This window comes from Alosa sapidissima, chromosome 5, assembly GCF_018492685.1.
Source record: "Alosa sapidissima isolate fAloSap1 chromosome 5, fAloSap1.pri, whole genome shotgun sequence".
Classification (NCBI taxonomy): domain Eukaryota; kingdom Metazoa; phylum Chordata; class Actinopteri; order Clupeiformes; family Clupeidae; genus Alosa; species Alosa sapidissima.
In genome coordinates, this window is record NC_055961.1 from 7735929 (window position 1) to 7751888 (window position 15960).

Genomic DNA, 15960 nt, shown 5'->3' on the forward strand with positions numbered 1-15960 from the left:
ACAAATAATTTGTGTGTATTTTGGTCCTCAGGATGCAGTAGCAGTCTAATTTGATACGCTTTCGCCCTCAAGAGTCCTCACCTAATGACAAACCCCCACTAGGCCAATGTAAGAGAGATGTGCTCCGTAATAAACCCAATTATATCAGCTTGCTTTTGATACCGATGACGGACTGTCAGGACGCGTTGAGCAGGAATGTGGTCGAAGAATTATGACTAACGGCCCCGATATGCATCCTGCTCAGCTGTAGGTATGAGCCAAGGGAGCTTTACATGGCTCACAGAAACCACCACCAATGAGGAATAAACACCAACCGGCAATCAAGAAAATGAGAGCTCCAGTTTCGCTGTACCATGACGTGCCAGTGTAGGAGAAAGCAGGAGTTGAGCTGCATGTGGTCGTATGACTTAAGAGGAGCGCAACAAGGAATGGCTGAAAGATACAGGCTTGTTTTTAGTTTAGCCTTTTATTAGTGATCTTGAAGTTATCCAGCTGGGTTTTGTTAGGAATTGTATGTGCTGCTCCCATTGTGTTTATGGAAGCTTTGACGAGAAAGACTTGATTGTCGTCTGTGTACAGTACAAGGTTCAAGGTTTAGGATGGTAAAAAAATAAAACACCATCCATCATCTGGGTATAAAACATTTCTTTTGAAAGGCAGTTTGGTGCCAAGTGCAGTGTAAAAGTCTGGAAAGTGGAAGAACTATAACGGTGTGTGAACTTTCTGTGCTCAGAGACAGTGCTTTGTTGAGCTGAGGCTTCTCACTTCTGCTCATCCCGTCTTGTTAGTAGGCCTAGTAGCCTATTCTTCAAGGGTTTGCAGAGGCATGAATGGATGATGGGAAGGCTGAAGACCAGCGTGGTTGGGGGGGGGATTGAGAAACTTTCCCCCACTTCATAGAAAGCCCTTGCTGTGATCAATCCAGACTCTGCATAATGTGTTCGGACTAGCTGGCTTCAAACATATGCCTCCACATCCTTATCATGCAAAGAACTTATTCTCTCTCTCTCTCTCTCTCTCTCTTGACAGAACTTAGGGAACATTTTTAAATTCTGCATTTGGTTGAATTCAGAACTCAAGCGAAATGACACACATTTGCTGTGTGGTTTTGAATAGTCCAACATGAAGCAGGCTTGCATGCTGTTTGCTAATGTGATGTGAAGCTCTGGCCAACATACAGTTGCTGAAGCTTCTTTTCTGCTCACTTCTCGACCAGTCCGTGGAGTAGCCCAGGTGTTCCCAAACTTTTCCACGACAAGGCCCCCCAAATACCACTAGGTTCTGTTCAAGGACCCCCTTGATATGTTATTAAACCCATCTATCACTAGAGCTATCACTCTACTATTATTCCCAGTCATTATCATCATATATATTGTTCAGATATGCAACAAATTATTATAATGGCATTGTATAACAACCCTCATAGTAATAGGTATATTTTACATTTTTTAAATTTATTATAAATTTTTATATTTATTTGTTGCTTTTATGTTTCCTCACAACTTGCTGAGGCCCCCCTGACACCTCCTTGCGGCCCCCACTTTGAAAACCACTGGAGTAGCCTACTGGGTATCAAATGGGTATTTAAAATGCTGACAACAAGAGCTAGCTGCTAACTTGCCGGTGGCGCACGCCGCTATTGTCTTTTCTCTGATAGGTCTTACAGTTCTGCAGAAGATCCTGGACACGTCGGCCGAAAAGACGTGGAAGGTGACCTCGGTAAACTTGGACAGTCTGACAGAGACGGCCTTTCTGAAGGTCATCCAGGACCTGGACATTAAGAAGGACTACCGCATCATTCTAGACTGCGAGCTTGAGAGGCTCAACTCCATCCTCAACTTGGTAATTATGTCAGGACTGACATCACCGCGTCAATACGTCAATAGCCGTCTGTAATTGCAGACTTGAGGAGTACAAGCTGCAGCGGTGGGTCTCTCGATTTGTGGAGTGAATGCTTAGCCAGCTAGGGCTTATTTCATCTGAATGTTCAGAAGACGTGTATCTAAAGAGAGAAAGGGTGCATTCAGAGCACCTCGGAACGACAAGGGCCGCCCCCATGGCTACTTTGTTTTTCCGACAGCAAGTGTTCAAGTGCTTTGCCATCGAATGTGTGACAAACACGGATGCCACAACAAAGGTTAAAACATACACTCACTAATCCTAAATAAAGGATAATCCATAATAAAAATCCATAATAAAATCCTGTATTTGCTTAAAATATAGTGTAAGATGCTCGTGAAAGAAAGATATGCAGCTTTCAAGTGATAAAAACGGCAAATTCCCAAGTTCACATTAAAACTGTTGGACATGAAAGGCCACATGGACTACAAACGAACTACAACGTGACGACAAAAGTGATGACGAGCCCCTAACTGGGCAACTCTGTTAGCAAAATCATAGAATGTCTAATAGACCTCTCCAGAATAAGTCCCGCCTCCGTAACTGCCGTATCCATCCAACTTCCTGGCGTCGATTGTCTATGGGAAATAACATGGCGTTTCGAAATATCATACCGGTAAAACATCTGTAGGTAGCGAAGTAGAAAAAGCTGGTGATTGGCCTACACACTTCTGCCATTTAAGTAGTATACTATAGACTATACTACTTAAACGGCACCGAAAATCAAAAAATCCAGTGGAAACTAGATGGCAGAAGTGTGTAGGCCAATCTGCCCAGCAGCTTTTTCTACTTTGTCACCTACAGAGTTTGACAGGTACGATCTTTCAAAACGCCATGTTATTCCCCATAGACAATCGACGGAGCTGTACCCCTCAAAAGCCATTTTTTTCCATCCATTTTGCGAAAAATAAAATAAAATCTGAGGGTTTCAGTTGTTAAATAGGTGAAAACAATAAATGTAGCCATGTAGCTCCATAGGACCCCATGTATTTTGGACTCGCCCGCGATCGCCATCAAGGTGAACTCTGGTGAACTGCAGCCAAATTCGGTTTGTATGGGATTAATAGAGAGTGGGGAGGCTCTCCGTAGACGGGCTCTGGCAAAATCTAGCCCCAGTTTCCGACCTCTGACTCACACATTAAGTGACGTGAATGACGTGGAATTATGATGTTTTCACTCGGAGAAAGGTTTTTCCGAAGCCCATGAACGTGAGGAAAGAACACAACAATGTGTCCAATTTTTGTCATTATTTATACAATAATTCAAACTTTGGTTTGAACTTCTTTTTGAATTCACTCAGATACTTTTTGACGTATTTGTTAGTTGTTAATGCATTACGTGCACTATTTTAAAACTAAATTGATATTCTTGTGGCAATTTGCCTTGCTAGATTTATCACCCACTTGCAGGAGTGATAGATCTAACGTTTGCCACACTTTTAACTTTTAACCCAGGAGAGCTTGCCAGGGTGTGCTGATCGCAGGTGTATATGCAATTATAATGCAGGGTGTGCACATGTAGTCATTAAGCCCATAATTGGCCCTCCCACAGTGACAGATGCCACCCCCCCCCCCCCAACCTATCACCCCCTCCCCTCCATGTTGTTGCAGCTGCCCCCTCTCTGCCGATAACAGACATTCCTCACATGCGGAGCGCGAGGGAAGGTGTGCAATTAGAGAGATGGGTCTGATTAGCTTCTATGTGGAGTAGCCGAAGCAGAGGCAGAACCCAGCCTCAGAGCCTTTAATCTCTATTGCTGATAAACGAGTCGCCAATTCAGTCAATAAAATGGCGGAAGTTCTTGACAGTATTTTAAGAAGGAAAAAAAAGTGTTTCAATGTGCATTTATCTTCACAGATTGCAGCCCAGAAGAAAAACCTCAAAACATACCACTTCATCCTAGCAAACCTGGTGAGTACCAGTAAATATGCTACCTTTCTCTCACCCCAAACTGAACCTTCATGCTTAAGGCAAAGAGCTTGCATGTCAATCGACCACTTGCCTTACACACAGTCTTTTGTGTGCGGCCAAAAGTTGAACGAAATCAATAGTGGCATTGTTCCATGTAGTGGTGCTAATTCATCCTCTTTGTATCAGGCCGAAAGAAGCGTCACAGCTTTTAAATGCAGAGCACAATGCAGACAGATTGCTGATTACCCGCTGAGCAAGGGAATTATCATTTCTGCTCCTTCAAGGCATCATAGTCTTGTCTTCCTCTCTCTTTTCATGTGTGGGAGTGTGTGTGTGTGTGTGTGTTTGTGTGTTTGTGGTGTGTGTGCCTGACTGAGAGAGTATGGATTTGCAAGTGTGTTTATCTGTGTGCCTGCACATATGACTCAGTTTGCATGTGTGTGTGTGTGTGTGTGTGTGTGTGTGTGTGTGTGTGTGTGTGTGTGTGTGTATGTGTGCGCGTGTGCGTGTGCATGCATCATGTATGCATATGTGAGTGTGATTATTCTTCAAAATGGACCTTGAACCACTGAAAAGACACATTTCAGAGATTATTAAAGGTTGTATCAGTGATTTCAGACCCAAAAATAATGATCACATTCATCTAATCTTTCCTAACGACTCGCTAGCTGCCTGCCCCATAAGCAAAAAAACGCCATCAAAAAAACTCGTCTCTGTAGGCAGCCTAGGCTCCGAGATCTGTAAACAAAAACAATTGCTATCAACAAGGGTTGGCAACCACTCAAAGGCAAAATAAAGTGTTTCAATAACCGACGAGATGCGCGTTTAGGAGAGTTTTAATTGCACGGGAGGGAGGGGGGGGGGAGGGAGCAGCGAGCTAGCTCTCTGTTTTGTTTGAACATCAACAGAAGTGACGTATCCCCGCTATCGCTGATACAACCTTTAAGATGCTTGTAAGAACATAGCAGATTTGAAATTTAGATCTTTTAACAGAGAATGCATAGTGGCATATACCATATGCACTGTTTCATATTTCTAGTGTGGATGTATGTAAATAAACATGGGGTACTACTGGGCTTATTTGTCTATATTTATGTAGGCCTACATATAAAAATGAGGAGTAAAAGAAATGTCACAATTTTTTATTTAATGTATTATAATTAGCCATGAACGGTTGTATGAACGCTTGTCGAGCTGAGCTATGACTTCATTGAACTTTGTATTGTTAGGTTCATAATGGGATCCTCTACCATCAAATTGCAATTTAAGAAGTATACACTTAGGCACATAATTGGATTGTGGAATAATGAAAAAACATGTCAAGTTATAAATAATGATGACAATAAAGGCTGCATGAATGCTGCCACACTTCTGGAGAGGGAGGCCCCATGGGTTCCATATCTGTGTGAGAAATCGCCTTAAATGAGAACTCACAAATGTGCGCACACACACAGAAGAGAGAGAGATCACACAGCATTCTCTCCGATATACACACATACATAAACATATATATCCCCCTGGTAAATTTCAGTAAAGTAAAAAAAGAGGTATAAAAATCATCAATTTATTTTAATCTCTCAATGCAAAAGACAATGCATGATAAATAAATGAATATTTTTAGCAAAACACAACATCTTCTGTGTTCCTCTGTTTGACTCTAGCAGTGGTGGTAATAAATGCAGAGGGTGCTGTAGACAGGATCAGAGGGGAAAAAAGATGCCATCAAGTGCTGGTTGTTAATCGCAACATAAAGAGAAGACTTCGACTGTTAAATAAACTAAAGCACTTAACCAGCATTTACTGATTTAACAACAATCTATCTGAGAGATAAAATCTCTAAATGAATAGTTGAAAGGTTAATCCCTCTGTAAGACTGTGATTCTGTAGCCTGAATGTCTTGTTTTTAGCTTCTGATTCTGCTGATGTTTAGCAGTAAATGTATCTTCCTTTGTTTTCCAGACTTCTATGTAATATCAGCATTTACGTTACCTCCAGAATGTGTGTTCTTGTTAAGCATGTTGTATTGCAATGGCAAGAATGTTCTTGCCTGTTTTGGGGTCAGCATGATCTTGACATTTAAAGGGCAATCTATACATTGATGTGGTGACGAGAATAGACGGAATTCTTCTTATAAGAATAAAATGGCAAATGTAGAGGCTTCATGCATTAGTGTTTGTATGGAGAGCCTACTTCAGACTGATGCAGAGATGTTGCTTTTCACAAGAGATTTAGCCCTTTTATAGGCCTTATTTACAACTGATAATAGGCAACATGGAATGCGGCGCTCCGTTCCTCAGTTACTCATAACATGGCTTTATTATGCATCGGAATGCATCAGGCATGTTATAAACAGCTACAGTTGAACAATCTCCAATCTAATTAGATTGTATTCCTTGTTGACCTGTATCACCACAACAGGACTTCAGGATCATGCAGCTGCCATTTTACAACATCCCAGCATTGACAGTATTGCAGAGTACAACTGTTCAGTTTCATTCAGCATCATGCAGGATGACTGTATCTGGAAATGACAGTCTGTTACGTACTCGGTAGACAGAATGACCAACTATGGGAAGTAAATGCTATGCATTCACCTCTTATCTGTAATTGGTTCTATATAAATAAAACTGAATTGAATTGATTTGAATTAAATTAAGATACCGACATCCGCATTGGAATTTTATGCATCCTTGCACCCATCTTACATGAAGTTTCAGATTCTAGTACTGACATCCACATGTGGTCATTATCTTGCTCTTGGTGTGTTTGAGTTGCTGTTCAGTTGATGTTCATGACCTTTCCTGCCTTTCAGGGTTTCATGGATCTGAACCTGACGGAGTTCAAGAAGGTAGGCGCCAACGTGACGGGCTTCCAGCTGATGAACTACACGGCGCCCCTCGTCAGCAGCACCATACAGGACTGGCTGGAGTTTGACAGCAAAGACCTTAAGATTCTCAAAAGAAGACTGAAGGTATATGTGAAAAAAGGAACAGCTTTACATGGAGGCTGTTGAACGGTTAAATGAAATCAGATAGAGCTATCAAAAAATGAAATCAAATAAAGGTGAAAGTCCTTCTGAGGATTTTACTCTGCCTGTTCCTCTGCTTTCCAAAATGAGATCTGTGGATTATGCATGTCTTATTTAATAAGCTGTCAACGCTGTAACCGTTGGACCGTCCTCCTTATCTGCAGTACACCGGAGCACTTACCTACGACGGGGTGACGGTGATGGCCACTGCTTTCCAAAACCTCCGGCGGCAGCGCATTGACATTTCGCGGCGAGGGAACGCCGGGGAGTGCCTGGCCAATCCTCCGGCACCCTGGGGCCAGGGCATCGACATCCAGAGGGCCCTGCAGCAGGTAGGCTAAGCCCAGCAAGCGGCCACCACGCTGGGGAGAGTCGGTGGCTGAGACCCCCTGCGGCTCAGGGCCCCACCATACTGCATTTTAAAAGAGCAACCGCACAAACAAGCAAGGGGCTTTTTTGTATTATTTAGCATAGTGATTTTTTTGCTTTTCCTCTGGGACTCCTGTTGTGAAAATTTTAATAATTTCAAATGCCGTGTTTATTCCGTTTATTTTAGATATTTACAAATTCAAATTGTCTTTCTCTTATGACTCGAGAAATTGATCTCATTCATATTTTTCTCCTTCTGCAGTGTGTGTATACTGACTGTTTGGGATACACTGTGTTGTCACAGTGTCTGTGTCTGTTCCTGTCAGTCTTTAGTCCCTGGGCTTGGGCCTTGGAATGACATGGCTGCTGTGACTCACTTTCAGCCAGTCTTATTTTTGGATCTCTCTGTGTAGGTTCAGTTTGAGGGAATCACGGGTCACGTCCAGTTCAATGACAAAGGCCATCGGACTAACTTCACAGTGGACGTGATGGAGCTCCGACTGACCGGACCCAAAAAGGTAGAGAGATAATGCCACCTCGCTCATTGTGGATTTATCTCTTTGTCAATGTAGGACAGGTAGAACCATAAAGCAGTGTCATTACTAAATGTATGCATTCAGGTAATTAATGGCATTTAGAATTTATAAATGAGGTATATGTAATAGTGTAACAACCATCAGTGGCAGAAGTGTTCACAGCAAAGAAATACTGATAAATAAAAATAATTGTGAAAAAGTGTTAGCAGGTTTGAAGTCAGTGATGTCATATTTCAAAATGGTACCAAGAAGATGCATTAGTATGTCACTGTACAAAGAATAGACTCACTGCACATAGTCATCCATTGTTTGTGGCCTACTTTACTGTACATTGCCATTTACAAGGAAAGTAAATGGAAGCAGAAATGTTGTGTGTTGTTGGTTCAGCTTGGAGAACATGCAGCAAAGCCATACAACCCAAGTCAGTATTGCAGCACTTTCAAAAATGTCATTGTGGAAGGCAGAAGCTGTAAGTCTTGACACGGAGCCGTTATCAGCTGCGAGAGTGTGCTAGGAGAGGAGTGGTAGTCACAGGAGTGAAAGGGCTGTGCCTGCATTTCAAGTGATTGCGCTCCTTCTTAAGCCTTCTGAATGAATATTTATTAAACTATAAATAGCGGAACAGAAAAATGCCTGTGCACACCATGCCGATGTGTTTCCCCCCCCCCCCCCATATTTCTGGCTGCAGGTGGGCTACTGGAACGAGAAATATGTCAACACGGCAACGTACTCCCCGGCCAACGAGACGCAGCTCCTCAACAGGACGTACGTCGTCACCACCATCCTTGTAAGTCCAGCCACGTGAGAAGATGCCTACAAACTGTGTGAGCGCAAAAAAAAAAACAAAACAAAAAACATACATCATGCATATGGATGTGTTTGGGTTTTGAAAATGAACACCCAAATAGGATAGCCCAGGGCACAGCAAAGTTTATCGTACCTCTGCCTCCTCAATTAGCGCGAGAGGACACGAGGCGAAGCAAGGCCGCTTGTTTTTCCCCCAGCGCCAGCAGCTGGCAGAGTCCGCCCCAGCAGCAGCCCCAGCAGCAGCAGCAGCAGCTTAGCAGACAGACAACAGCTTATAGGCGAGGAGCAGCGCTCGCAAATGAATTCATTTGACAGAGCTGCTCTGGCAACGGGGAGCTCTTCCAAAGGTTCTTTTGACTGCCCTGCCTATGAAGTCCCCATCAGAGAGAAAGATGAATTTAAATGTGATTTTCTCTGCCTCTCTCTCTCTCTCTCTCTGCCATTCCTGTCACTCCTCTCTCCTATCTCTTTCTGACTCTCCCTCCCTCCCCTCCCCTCCCCTCCCCTCTTATCCCCTTCCCCCCTCTCTCTCTTTCTCTCTCCTTTTACTGTAAAGACTTGTCCACATTGTAGGCTTGTCAGATCGACACCTCCGAATAGTTCCAGTCAGGACTGATTGTTATTGATGAGCTTGGTTTCTGAAGTCAACTCCTCGCACAGCTGCCTGTGGCTATGGGCTCAGGGTAGTGAGACTGGTGGGATATTCTGGAGATGAATGACCTTTGTTGGGTGGGATTCACTGCACATGTGCACAGGTGGCCATAGTCCCCCAGGCCCTCCCCTGGGAGATGCCAGTGTTGCTTTTGCTTTCCCAGCTGACGGGGAAAGAATAGTAGCAGATACGCTTATTTTGGATTCACCAAGAAAAAAACAGTCCTTTATATATCACGCTGAGCAGAGGAAACGACTTCTCTTTTTGACAAATTGAAAAAAAAAAACACATTTTCACATATGTTTACATATAGTAGAACTGCTTGTGAACCTTTATTGTTGTGGAGAATTTCTCAGACAGGGCTATTCCACTATAAAAACATTGTTTGTCTCTATTGTGTGGGCTTTTTCTCTCTGTTTTTTTTTGTCTACGTTTGTGTGTATGTGCGTGCTTGTGTGTGTGTGTGTGTGTGTGTGTGTGTGTGTTCTCCACTCTCTGACTCACCCGCACACAGGAGACAGAGGCGGAGGCTCTTTAGTTGTAGCCAGGGGCGTTTGCTGGAGCTTCCTGTTGTAAATAACACAGTTGGAAAGCCCTGGGCCGACAGAGAGAAATGATCCACGTCTGTTCACAGCCCATTATTTGTGTTTTCCCATTATTGCTTACTTATTAACGACTCATAATAACTCTAAAAATGTTACGCGTTTAGAGGTAACACTAAGACACTCTTGCTAAGCTAGAACAGCGTTGCCTCAAAATGGCCGACAACCAACATTGTGTTATTGTCTGATATGCCAATAAAGATTCAATTACTGTATATTTCCAAATGCAGGAGTCTCCTTATGTGATGCTCAAGAAGAACCATGAAAACTTTGAGGGAAATGACAAGTATGAGGGCTACTGTGTGGAGCTGGCCGCCGAGATCGCCAAACACGCCGGCTATAACTACACGCTGGAAATCGTGGGAGACGGAAAATACGGGGCCAAAGACGCAGAGACCAAGATGTGGAACGGGATGGTGGGCGAGCTGGTCTACGGCGTGAGTAGCCTAAACATTTATTTAGACCGCAGGTTCTAATTCCGTGACTTTATTTGCCTTCCGTGTTTAGCGGATTGAATATACTGTACTGCGTGTACCGTCTTCTGTGTTTCGTGTGCTCAAGTGGTGGAGCTTTATGTAAATACCAATTTCATATGTCCATATTTTTTAATAGAGAAGAACTAGTGTACTTGCAAGGATATATACAGTACACATGAATCATGCATATAGTCTCCATTTCTGCCTTCCACAAATATACATGTGACTACTGACACAAATACTTTGTGAATAGAAGACCAATGTCCTGGCAGAGTGTAGTCCATCTCAGCCCTGTGCAGAGCACACTCTGTCCAAACCGTGCAGCCATGAGTTTGACAAAGGCTTATGCTCCTCCTATTTATATGTTCAGTAGCTTTGCCTCTGCCACAACACATTAGGGCAGAATGGATTCATCTTGATTTACTGCCAATTTGATAACAGTGAATCCGTAAACAGTAGGGAAAGAACACATTGGGATTCGAGACAAAAAGGACAATTAGTAGAATTAGAATCGCACCGGGGTACTAAAATGTCCCGCGACGAGTCATCATCTGTTAGTTTCTTGGACCATTTTGCCCCCAGGACATTCAAATGGCTGAATTAATGGTATAAGAAACTGGCAGAGAATTCTACATTATCTGCCTCGACTAGGCCACGTGCAGTTTTTTTTCTCTCTTCACTGCTCTAACCCAATCAAGTGTGGCTTTGTGGATTTGTGTCTCTTTTTCTCCCAAGAAGTAATCTTAAAATTACTTGAAAGCATCTTATTATTATTCAGCCCTAGAAAACAGAATTATACGAAACATTCTCTAGAGAGAAATTCTCCAGTGGAGTTCTTTAGGGAGGAGATTTTAGTAATACTCGCATACATAACAATCTTTCTGAATCTGAAGGTTATTTACATTTGTTACTACAGCTCCTCTAGGAAAAAGGATTGTTTTTGTGGTCTACAGTTATTGATTCGTTGTTCATTTACGGGAAGCGAGCCCTAAGCACACAGTGGCTTATGTTAGGTTTTTTTGTTGATGTTCTGCTCGGACAATTTCAAAAACCTTTTAGACCAATGCACTTACTCATCTGATTGTGTGTGTCCAAGGGAATGTGAAATGGCCATTCTCTCTGATAAAAACAGATACTCTCTGGCCATGCAAGCCTCTGTAATCATGTTATGTCACCAGGGTGGTTCATTTTGAAAACCTGTGTTTTCTTCCATCTGCCAGAAAGCTGATGTTGCCGTGGCCCCACTCACCATTACCCTGGTCCGAGAAGAGGTCATCGACTTCACCAAGCCCTTCATGAGCCTGGGCATCTCCATCATGATCAAGAAGCCGACCAAGTCCAAGCCGGGGGTCTTCTCCTTCCTGGACCCGCTGGCCTACGAGATCTGGATGTGCATCGTGTTCGCCTACATCGGCGTGAGCGTAGTGCTGTTCCTGGTCAGCCGCTTCAGCCCGTACGAGTGGCACGGGGACGACGAGGGCGAGGGCGGCGAGGGTCAGGGCCAGCAGACGCAGTCGTCCTCCCCGCAGGCCAGTCAGTCGCAGGGCCAGCAGACCCAGCAGCAGCAGCAGCCTGAGCACACCAACGAGTTTGGGATTTTTAACAGCCTGTGGTTCTCGCTCGGGGCCTTCATGCAGCAGGGATGCGATATCTCACCAAGGTGAAGCATGACTCTTCCTCTACAGTTGTCCCAGACAGTACATTATGACTACATGGTCTTCTTTTGCCTTCACTTCTTTGGTTACATATAGGGTTACATATAACATTATACAACCATGACTAAGCTCTCATCATTGCCAGCCATAACACTACACTGTTATCATCTATGTTACCCTATCAGAAGTGTTACAATCTGTAAGCAAATATTAGCACTATTGTACTACTGTATCACCTGTTGTGTAATGTGATGGAAATGGCTGTGAGTCGCTGACAGGTTTCATACCCCAGGCTTATGGGGGTAACAGCACATCTGTGCAGTGTAGCATCAAGGCTCCTACAGAATTCACCTTCACCCTTCACTGTTCTGTTCGGCTATCAAAATCGGACTTGAATTTGATTACACAGTATGTGATGAAATTAGATTTGATGCAGGCTGTTATGCCAGTAATGTTTCAGTGCCAGCGAGGTTGTTTTGGGAACGTGATGATGGGGAAAGAGGTTGTGGTGAAACCGGTGAATCGCATCTCAGGGATGTACTGTTTGCTCTCCTATGCATGAGTACACCGTATCAGAGGAAAGTGTCTCGGCCTGGGAGGTACTGGGCTGCTATTGCAATGGCGTGACACCACACTAACACAGTGATGGCACAGCATGTCCTAAACGAGACCAGATTTCACACTTTGGTGTCAGAGGAATCTCAGATTGGACTCTCGCAGGGCTTAGAACTACACGCTGAAGAGATTTTAAGATCCCAGAGGAGGCTGCTCGAATGTGTGGTTGTGTTGTTTGCTTTTGTTTTATTTGTTCGTTTGTTTTTGGGGGGGGACTCCAGCTCAGCTGGCTATGAGAAGGCCGATGGTCCTTCACGTCAATCTTCAGTCAAAGCAGTTTGCAAGTCAAGTATTTTGCTTGAATTGAACAAACTGGAAGGACACTTGCTCTAAGGTGGAGTCGTACCCTCAGTTGCCTTGGAAAGAAAGACCATATTTTTTCTTGTATGCTTTGTGGTGTGTAAGCACAACATGTAGTCACACATCATATTTTATTACTGTTAATTTTTATTGTTTATATATACGGTCACTCTGGGATTATAATAGTGGGAGCGCTTGGCTGGTGTTTTGTTTTATTATGAGGGCCTTGGCATGGATCTCTATGACCTGGATGCAAGGAGATGTTATCCGTCCTGATCTGCTCCTGTTGTGTGATCCGGAGACAATCCTCCGTGTGACAAATCACCCCGATGCTTCCTCCCCTTCAGTGCTTTTCTTCTCTCTGTTCTGTTTTCTGCCTGTTCCCTGGAGCAACCAATCTCCTGACCTTTCCCTGCCCAGTCCCCCCCACCACCGCCGTTCACCCAGTCCTCATTATTTATTTAATAGAACCACTGCCCGAGCTCTCGCCTAGCGCTGTCCCTTTGACGTCGGGAGGTTTTTGGAGCGATGACTGGTCCCCCCCGCTCATTAAGCACACACCTCTGAGCTGCAGACCCGGTGATCGGCTGTCTGCAGCTGGTGACCGATGTGTGTAGGTCGAGGATGCATATGCAATTAAACCTTTGTCTCCGGCAAATAGGCAAATGGCGTTTTATTGTGTCACAGGGGGCCGCATCTGTTGGTTTTGGGCCAATGGAGACGTGACTAGGCCCTCTTGTATTGAGGAGAGGGAAGACCAATGCTATAAGTGGATGTGGGCTCTTTTGTATTCCCTAAGCCCTTTCCTCCGGTTAATTGGTAACAATGGATGTGGTGAACTTTAAAAGAGTGATTGCTTTTAAATAAATCATTCCGAGCCGCTTTGATCCACTATTTTGTGGTGGTTTATATAATGAAGTTAGCTTGGTTGTTTTGTTTTTTCCCCTCCACTGAGCCCAATGATAGTATGACTGTTTTCAGTTTATCACGAGAGAGGGAACTGTTTTTAGTTTATCACGAGAGAGGGAACTGTTTTTAGTTTATCGGGAAATGGAAGAGCAAGGGTTGCTTGTTCCTCTTTCTCTTTCTCTCTCTCTCTCTCTCTCTCTCTCTCTCTCTCTCTCTACTCCTTCTCTTTCTCTTCTTGAGCAGGAGCACCAAAACAATTGTGACTCAGCCATTGTCACCTCAGGACAGTGATATGTGGAATGGAAGATGACATGAATCTTTGCTGACGTTTAATGAGTGATTCATTTGAGTCTCAAAATTGGTCTCGTTTTGGAGGAGCTGCAGTGCAGTGGTAGCGTTGGCGTCCAGCACTGCATATGAGCCCAGTGCCCAGGAGACCCAGTTTAGACCTGTGGTCATTTCCCGACCCCCCCCCCCCCACACACACACACTAATTTCCTGCCCACTCTTCACTGTCCTGCCAATTAGGGCTGCACAATTAATCGATTTTTAGTTGGCATCACAATTTGAACTAAAGCAATTAACTAATCGCAAAGGCTGCAATTATTCATGCTGCTCGCAACTCTGAGTAATCTTCTCACATCAATGATTTTTATATTCATGTCATCCTCCTTGTGTGACAGACAGTGAAGCTCACCTGACAGGATTGCTGTGCTTCTCATGCACTAGGCACGCTCACCGCTAACAAGTGGCCCAACATCTGACATCTGAACTGAAGATTGACTTTCAAAAATTAAATCACAAAGCAAATTGCAATCGGAATAAATAAAAAAAAATATATATATATATAAAAAAATTAAATATATATTTCCCCCAAATCCTGTCAATTAATGGCAAAAATGCCCCCAGAATAGAATAAAACAATATCTGTCTCATTGTTTGTTTTTCTGTGAAATTGCAAACATATCTTCATGCTTCATCGAAGCTTTTGGTATTTTTTACACCCGCTGCTTTTATAGGCAAACGCACGCTGGGCAGGAATGACCTCCTACTGTCCTGCTGTGCAGAGAGAATTCCACATTCATAGACACGTTGTGCTCTACCTGGCTGGGAAACAGCATTTACTAAGTATAGATCCGGTCATTGTCACTTTTTAAGAGTACCTTTTCTCGGCGGGCACATTCAGATGTGAGAATTCTTCGCAAGCAGGAGGGGGAAGAGGTGGGGAGTGTGTAAGAAGGTGTGATAAGAAGAATTATTATTCCAGCGTCGAGATGTGTACTATGGATTTACTGAGCGAGCATTAATGTGGGGGGTGCAGGGGAGGGCATTTGGAGAAACACACCAGGTGATAAAGAAAAGTGTTTGTTCTTGATAAATGTCAGAGCCGTCAATCAGGGCTGCCTCATCACATTGTAATTCAACTGGGCGTCCGTCTCCACATTCACTGTAGTGTCGGAAGGAAAGTCAATAGCGTCCACTTTTCTTGCAGCACTCTTGTTGATTTCTGGAATTTGCCAGAACACCACTGAAACACTACAGCTCTGAACACAGACGAGAGCTTTGGAGAGAGACGCTCTGGCTGATAGCTGTGTGGCTTTGAGCTCTGGCACAAAGCCATAATCTCCTGCTTGTTCAGGTTCTCTATGGCTCCCCTCTCCTCCTCCTCTCCTCCTGCTCTCGTCCCCACTCCTCAACTCTCCTCTTTTCTCCCTGCCCCCTCCTATCGTCCACTACACTATCCTCTACTCCTCTCCCTCTATCTCCCTTTTTCTTCACTTCTCCCCCAGCCCCCCCTCTTCTCCTAGCCCTCTCCCCTTCCTCTCCTCCCTCTTCTTCACTCTTTCACTCCTCTCCTCCCTTCTCCCCTCCTCCCTCTCCCCTCCTCCCTTCTCTCCTCTCCCCTCCTCCCTTCTCTCCTCTCCCCTCCTCCCTTCTCTCCCCTCCTCCCTTCTCTCCCCTCCTCCTCTCCTCCCTCTCCCCTCTCCCCCCCACTCCCCTCTCCTCTCCTCTCCCCTCCTCCTCTCCCCTCCTCCCTTCTCTCCTCTCCCCTCCTCCCTTTTCCCCTCTCCTCTCCTCTCCTCTCCCATCCTCCTCTCCTCCCTCTCCCCTCCTCCCTTCCTCCCCTCCCCTCCTCTCCTCCCTCTCCCCTCCCTTCTCCCTTCTCCTCCCTTCCTCCCCTCCCCTCTCCTCTCCTCCAC

General features: G+C 44.4%; 1 protein-coding gene across 3 annotated transcripts in view; it reads left to right on the forward strand.

Moving 5' to 3' along the window:
- The window catches only part of LOC121710088 (glutamate receptor 1-like), a 46885-nt gene that overhangs the window by 10699 nt on the left and 20226 nt on the right, over window positions 1-15960 (forward strand). For all 3 annotated transcript variants that reach the window (XM_042093998.1, XM_042093996.1, XM_042093997.1), the window contains exons 4-11: window positions 1658-1842; window positions 3757-3810; window positions 6623-6781; window positions 7003-7170; window positions 7621-7725; window positions 8432-8530; window positions 10035-10241; window positions 11501-11940. In XM_042093998.1, coding sequence (XP_041949932.1) covers window positions 1658-1842; window positions 3757-3810; window positions 6623-6781; window positions 7003-7170; window positions 7621-7725; window positions 8432-8530; window positions 10035-10241; window positions 11501-11940 — 1417 coding nt within the window. The remainder of the gene's footprint in view (window positions 1-1657; window positions 1843-3756; window positions 3811-6622; window positions 6782-7002; window positions 7171-7620; window positions 7726-8431; window positions 8531-10034; window positions 10242-11500; window positions 11941-15960) is intronic.